The 8,275-nt window shown below is 45.4% G+C and overlaps 1 protein-coding gene across 1 annotated transcript in view; it reads right to left on the bottom strand.

The window, feature by feature from the left end:
- LOC121863879 (DNA-directed RNA polymerases I, II, and III subunit RPABC3-like) overlaps positions 1-7,839 on the bottom strand; it is a 73,300-nt gene extending 65,461 nt beyond the window's left edge. The window contains exons 1-2 of the mRNA XM_042362794.1: positions 7,828-7,839; positions 5,984-6,119 (exon numbers count right to left, since the gene is read on the bottom strand). Of these exons, the coding sequence (XP_042218728.1) occupies positions 5,984-6,119; positions 7,828-7,839 (148 nt within the window). The remainder of the gene's footprint in view (positions 1-5,983; positions 6,120-7,827) is intronic.
- Positions 7,840-8,275: the final 436 nt, after the last annotated feature.

Here is an 8,275-nt window from a genome sequence, read left to right as displayed (position 1 = left end):
GCGGCACCATCACCACCACCCCTGCTACACTACCACCCTCACCTAGCACCTGTATTTCTACTAATTACAACCACACAAAAGGAACACACAGGTAAATCAAAGAGTGACTCACTAACGTTCACACTCCAAAACGTTTCCACCTACATCAACCACTACTACTACTACTACAACAATAACAACAAAACACTCCTATGACCTACAACAACAACCACAACAACTATGTGGATTGACAGAGAGTGGAGGTGGGGAAGGAGGGTGGGGAGAAGGAGGGGTGAAGGAGGGGGGTAGAGGGGGGAGGAGGGAGGGGTGAGGGGGAAGAAGTGCATGAGGGGAAGGGTGGGGGAGGGATTGGGAGAGGTGGGGAGAAGTGAGGAGAGCTGAGGGAAGAGGTGAGGAGGGGTAAGGGGTGGAGGAAGTGGAGGAGGGGTGAAGGAGGAAAGAGCGAGCCAAGTACAGCACACGAAGCCTTAGTCCCATTACCCACTCACAACATTCAGGGTTTCCTCACAAAAAACTTATTTTACGATAAATTTTACTAATGAACTCCGAGGGCCATGATAAACCCCGAAGGCCACGATAAACCCTGAGGGCCAACATAAACTCCCGGAGGCCATGATAAACTCCCGAGGGCCATGATAAACTCCAGAGGGCCACGATAAACTCCTGAGGGCCATGATAAACTCCTGAGGCCAACATAAACTCCCGGGGCCATGATAACCCCGAGGGCCATGATAAACTCCAGAGAGCCACGATAAACTCCTGAGGGCCACATACACCCTGAGGCCATGGATAAACTCCCGAGGGCCATGATAAACTCCAGAGGGCCACGATAAACTCCCTGAGGGCCAACATAAACCCCGGGGCCATGATAAACTCCCGAGGGCCACGATAAACTCCTGAGGGCCAAACTCCCCGGAGGCCATGATAAACTCCGAGGGCCATGATAAACTCCAGAGGGCCACGATAAACTCCCGAAGGCCACGATAAACTCCTGAGGGCCAACATAAACCCCGGAGGCCATGATAAACTCCCCGAGGCCATGATAAACCCCGAGGGCCACGATAAACTCCCGAGGGCCACGATAAACTCCTGAGGGCCAACATAAACTCCCGGGGCCATGATAAACTCCTGAATGCCATGATAAACTCCCGAGGGCCACGATAAACTCCTGAGGCCAACATAAACTCCCGGGGCCACGATAAACTCCCGAGGGCCACGATAAACTCCCTGAGAGGGCCAACATAAACCCCGAGGCCATGATAAACTCCCCGAAGGCCATGATAAACCCTGAGGGCCACGATAAACTCCTGAGGGCCAACATAAACCCCGAATGCCATGATAAACCCTCGAGGGCCATGATAAACTCCCGAGGGCCACGATAAACCCCTGAGGCCAACATAAACTCCCGGGGCCATGATAAACTCCCGAATGCCATGATAAACTCCCCGGAGGGCCATGATAAACTCCCTGAGGGCCATCATAAACCCGGGGCCATGATAAACCTCCTCGAGGCCACGATAAACCCTGAGGGCCAACATAAACTCCCGGAGGCCATGATAAACTCCCGAATGCCATGATAAACTCCCGAGGGCCACGATAAACTCCCGAATGCCATGATAAACTCCCGAGGGCCATGATAAACTCCTGAGGGCCACGATAAACTCCCAAGGCCATGATCCCCTGAGGGCCATGATAAACTCCCGAGGGCCATGATAAACTCCAAGGGCCATGATAAACTCCCGAGGGCCATGATAAACTCCCGAGGGCCATGATAAACTCGAGGGCCATGATAAACTCCTCGAGGCCACGATAAACCCTGAGGGCCATCATAACCCCGGGGCCATGATAAACCCCGAGGGCCACGATAAACTCCCGAAGGCCATGATAACCCTGAGGGCCAGGATAAACCCCGAGGGCCATGATAAACTCCCCGAGGCCATGATAAACTCCTGAGGCCACGATAAACTCCTGAGGCCATGATAAACTCCCGAGGGCCATGATAAACTCCTGAGGCCATGATAAACTCCTGAGGGCCAAGATAAACTCCCGGGGCCATGATAAACTCCCGAGGGCTCATAAACTCCCGAAGGCCATGATAAACTCCCGGAAGGCCATGATAAACTCCCGAGAGCCACGATAAACTCCTGAGGGCCATGATAAACCCCGAGGGCCATGGATAACCCTGGAGGGCCATGATAAACTCCCGAGGGCCATGATAAACCCCAAGGGCCACGATAAACTCCCGAGGGCCACGATAAACTCCCCGAGGGCCATGATAAACTCCCAAGGGCCATGATAAACTCCCAAGGGCCATGATAAACTCCCAAGGGCCATGATAAACCCCGAGGGCCATGATAAACTCCCCGAGGGCCACGATAAACTCCCGAGGGCCACGATAAACTCCTGAGGGCCATGATAAACCCAGAGGGCCATAATCAATTGCTATGATGATTACCCCTAACAGTATGACATATCTCAACACACGCAGCACATCCTTCCATCACAACCAAACACACGGAGCACATCCTTCCATCACAACCAACACATGCAGCACATCCTTCCATCACAACCAACACACGCAGCACATCCTTCCATCACAACCAACACATGCAGCACATCCTTCCATCACAACCAACACACGCAGCACATCCTTCCATCACAACCAAAACACACAGCACATCCTTCCATCACAACCAACACATGCAGCACATCTTTCCATCACAACCAACACACGCAGCACATCCTTCCATCACAACCAAAAACACACAGCACATCCTTCCATCACAACCAACACACGCAGCACATCCTTCCATCACAAACACACGCAGCACATCCTTCCATCACAACCAAACACACACAGCACATCCTTCCATCACAACCAACACATGCAGCACATCCTTCCATCACAACCAACACACGCAGCACATCCTTCCATCCCAACCAAACACACGGAGCACATCCTTCCATCACAACCAACACGAAGCACATCCTTCCATCACAACCAACACACGCAGCACATCCTTCCATCACAACCAACACACGCAGCACATCCTTCCATCACAACCAACACACGCAGCACATCCTACCATCACAACCAACACACGCAGCACATTCTACCATCACAACCAACACACGCAGCACATCCTTCCATCACAACCAACACACGCAGCACATTCTACCATCACAACCAACACACGCAGCACATCCTTCCATCACAAACAACACAGTACATCCTTCCATCACAACCAACACACGCAGCACATTCTACCATCACAACCAACACGCAGCACATCCTCCATCAACAGTACATCCTTCCATCAAACCAACACACGCAGCACATCCTTCCATCACAAACAACACACCGCAGCACATCCTTCCATCACAAACAACACACGCAGCACATCCTTCCATCACAAACAACACAGTACATCCTTCCATCACAACCAACACACGCAGCACATCCTTCCATCACAACCAAAAACGGAGACATCCTTCATCACAACCGACACATGCAGCACATCCTTCCATCACGACCAACACACGCAGCACATCCTTCCATCACAACCAACACACAGCACATCCTTCCATCACAACCAACACACGCAGCACATCCTTCATCACAACCAACACATGCAGCACACCTTCCATCACGACCACACGCACATCCTTCCATCACAACCAACACACGCAGCACATCCTTCCATCACAAACAACACACGCAGCACATCCTTCCATCACAACCAAAACACGCAGCACATCCTTCCATCACAACCAAAACACGCAGCACATCCTTCAATCACAACCAACACACGGAGCACATCCTTCCATTACAACCAACACACACGCAGCACATCCTTCCATCACAACCAACACACGCAGCACATCCTTCCATCACAACCAACACACGCAGCACATCCTTCCATCACATCCAACACACGCAGCACATCCTTCCATTACAAACAACACACGCAGCACATCCTTCCATCAACCAACACACGCAGCACATCCTTCCATCACAACCAACACACGCAGCAAATCCTTCCATCACATCCAACACACGCAGCACATCCTTACATTACAAACAACACACGCAGCACATCCTTCCATCACATCCAACACACGCAGCACATCCTTCCATTACAAACAACACGCAGCACATCCTTCCATCACAACCAACACACGCAGCACATCCTTCCATCACATCCAACACACGCAGCACATCCTTCCATTACAAACAACACGCAGCACATCCTTCCATCCAACACACGCAGCACATCCTTCCATCACAAACAACACACGCAGCACATCCTTCCATCACAACCAACACACGCAGCACATCCTTCCATCACATCCAACACACGCAGCACATCCTTTCATCACAACCAACACACGCAGCACATCCTTCCATCACAACCAACACACGCACATCCTTCCATCACAACAACAACACACGCAGCACATCCTTCCATCACGACCAACACACGCAGCACATCCTTCCATCACAAACAACACACGCAGCACATCCTTCCATCACGACCAACACACGCAGCACATCCTTCCATCACAACCAACACACGCAGCACATCCTTCCATCACAACCAACACACGCAGCACATCCTTCCATCACAACCAACACACGCAGCACATCCTTCCATCACAACCAACACACGCAGCACATCCTTCCATCACAACCAACACACGCAGCACATCCTTCCATCACAACCAACACACGCAGCACATCCTACCATCACAACCAACACACGCAGCACATCCTTCCATCACAACCAACACACACAGCACATCTCTCTCATTTGCATAAAACAAAAACAAAATTCTGGTCATCAAAGAAAAATTAACCTGAAGGAAATTAACATGTAAGAAAACCATACAGAGGTGTGTGTGTGTGTGTGTGTGTGTGTGTGTGTGTGTGTGTGTCCCTGGTAAACACCGTCATCCACCTTCTATAAACGACTGGAAAGCTAAATACCTCTACCAAGAAACGTGTCAAAATACGTCAATCAGGCGACCAAAAATGACGACGGAATTGCATCGTGACTAACGTGACTAAGGTGGAAAAAATAAAAATAATAAATGATAATAACTACACAACATATAAATAAATAAACACAAGAGTTCAAATCAGCTGCACAAAATTTAGTGACTCCTTCAAGACACCCATTTTCCACCCCACCCCACCTCCCCCTCCTTCCTCCCATTCCTTCTTCACTCTCCTTCTACCCCCCTCCCCCCTCTTCTCCCTGAGCCTTCCCCCTCCTTCCTCCCTGCCCACACACGTATATTTAACGGATAATTTGGAGATAGAAATCCGTTTTATCGAGGGATCCGATTTCAAACCTTCACCTGACGGATTATATGGAGAAGGAAGTCCGTTATATCGAGGTTCCTTTAGATAAGAAACCCCCATCTAATGGACTAAATGAAGATGGAAGTCCGTTATATGGAGGGTCCGGTATATGGAGGGTCCGGTATGGAGGGTCCGGTATATGGAGGGTCCGGTATATGGAAGTCCGGTATATGGAGGGTCCGGTATATGGAGGGTCCGGTATATGGAGGGTCCGTTATATGGAGGGTCCGGTATATGGAGGGTCCGGTATATGGAGGGTCCGGAATATGGAAGGTTCACTTTATGATTTTACACTCACGTAACTTAAGCTTAACTGGTCAGTAATAAGACAGAGATCAACTCTCTCTCTCTCTCTCTCTCTCTCTCTCTCTCTCTCTCTCTCTCTCTCTCAGTACTACCACACAGGATGACAGTCTCTCTCTTCTTTAAACAGTAATCTCTTTTCATCCTCTCTTCTCTTCCTCTATAGTAAACACATAGATAGATAGATAAATAGATAGAGGGGGATACATAATTATAAAAATAAAAGACATACATACATACATACATACATACATACATACATACATACATACATACATACATACATACATAAAAAATACTGCAAATAAAACTCACCAAAGTCCATGGGATAGATCATGGAGTTTATGTCAAGGATGAGGTCCATCTTGAAGGACTCGCTCTCACAGTGCAGCCTGGACACTGTTGGGGACAGAGAGGAGACACTGTTTATACCTGTACTGTACACTGGTGGCTACTGTTAACAAGACACTGTTTATACCTGTACTGTACACTGGTGGCTACTGTTAACAAGACACTGTTTATACCTGTACTGTACACTGGTGGCTACTGTTAACAAGACACTGTTTATACCTGTACTGTACACTGGTGGCTACTGTTAACAAGACACTGTTTATACCTGTACTGTACACTGGTGGCTACTGTTAACAAGACACTGTTTATACCTGTACTGTACACTGGTGGCTACTGTTAACAAGACACTGTTTATACCTGTACTGTACACTGGTGGCTACTGTTAACACCTGTACTGTACACTGGTGGCTACTGTTAACAAGACACTGTTTATACCTGTACTGTACACTGGTGGCTACTGTTAACAAGACACTGTTTATACCTGTACTGTACACTGGTGGCTACTGTTAACAAGACACTGTTTATACCTGTACTGTACACTGGTGGCTACTGTTAACAAGAGAAAAATGTAAGTACTGCATATACATAATTATCAATATCTTATAAAAATACTATCAAAAGTATAAGTATGTAATATAAAGTCTTTTAAAACTACTGTATAAAAAGTATAAGTAGACCAAAGTAATAGCACCATTTATTATACACTCCCGGATTCCAATCAGGCATAGGGCTATAAGTTTCAAATTTACCTAATTAAATTAATTTATTTTTATTTTTTCCCAGTTAAGTTAACCTGATTTTTTTAACATTAACTAATTAAGTTAAGATTTTTTCGATTAAGTTAAGTTAACCAGTCTGTTAAATTTGCTTTGGGGAATTTTCATGTGGATTAAATAACTTAATATTATGTAAATGTTTTCCAGAATAGTCAATGAATACCGTAGTTTGAATACCTGAATAGTGAGGCAGTCTGGCACACTATTTCCTTTGTATGAATAAGTCGAGATAAAATAATTATAAATTCTTGACTCTTTTATTTTTTACTCAACAGTTTTTTCACATATAAATAATTTTATAATTTCAGTATGCAAAACCAAGTGAGTCTTTCTTACTTGAAAACATGGCATCATCATTAGATAAGAATTCTGCCTCACAAATAAATAATAATCACTGAAAAACTCAATTTTTTTCATCACATACTTATTACACCTTATAACGCTAAATATATTGGATACTCAATGGGCGCAAAGGCTGGTGTTATTTTTTCAAAGGAGTTAATTTATAATTAATCAAAGTTGATCAATTAATTTGCCCAAATTTCGATTAAGTTAAGTTAAACTGTTATTTCAAAAGTTAACTTGTAAGCTAAGTTAATTAACTGCCCCATGCCTGAATTACCAGTTAAAGAAAGAAAGAAAGAAGTTATCCCCCTTTATGGCCCTGAAAAAGCCTTTAACATAATATATAACTTAAATATACTTACAATAATAAACTCGTAACCTATCCTCATGGGGTCAAATTCTCAAAGATTCCTAAGTGAAAATTCATCGTAACTGAAGCTGTATAGAACTGGTTTACTTAATTATGCCACAACACACATAAAACTGCTTTAAAAATGGCATCAGTAACTTATTAAAAAGAGACTACTTCAACCAGGTTCATTTTTTCCTCCGAGCCGAGACCAAGTCAAACGTAGTTACTGAAGAGAGGATACCAGTTTAATCTCTTGGTGTTTATTTGTGGACGTTACGTTTGTGCTTGAGCTTCTGAAGTCAACAAGTCGGGTGCATTCTTGCGTCTTTACTTACGAGAACATTCATCGTCCCAACCTTTATGAGTCCTGCCCCGACCCCTGTAGCTCAAGCGTTCGTTACTCTTGAGAACACGATAAGACTCTACAGTATATTTTAGTCATATATGTTTAGAAAGATTAAATCCCGAGAGAAATTATTACAAACTGTAGAAACTGTGACTACAAAATGTACATGTGTTGACAACTTTCTGAAAATACAAAATATGTGTAACGATTCATGAACATATTGAAAAAAAGATACTTAATAAACGAAGGAACAATATCGTCCACTGACAATAAACGGATACAAAGAAAACAATATTACTCAATGCCCAATCAATCTCCATCTGACAACACGAGTCACCCCAACCAAAACAAACTTCACCTCAGTCATCGTCCCATAATAACAGAAAACGGGTATCTTCCCCACACTAAGGAAAACGAACACTACTCCTGGTAAACTA

The sequence above is a fragment of the Homarus americanus genome, unplaced genomic scaffold (assembly GCF_018991925.1).
Source record: "Homarus americanus isolate GMGI-L3 unplaced genomic scaffold, GMGI_Hamer_2.0 scaffold48354, whole genome shotgun sequence".
In the NCBI taxonomy this organism is placed as follows: Eukaryota; Metazoa; Arthropoda; class Malacostraca; order Decapoda; family Nephropidae; genus Homarus; species Homarus americanus.
Note: the sequence above shows the minus strand (reverse complement) of the source record. Positions and strands in the feature narration are given on the sequence as shown.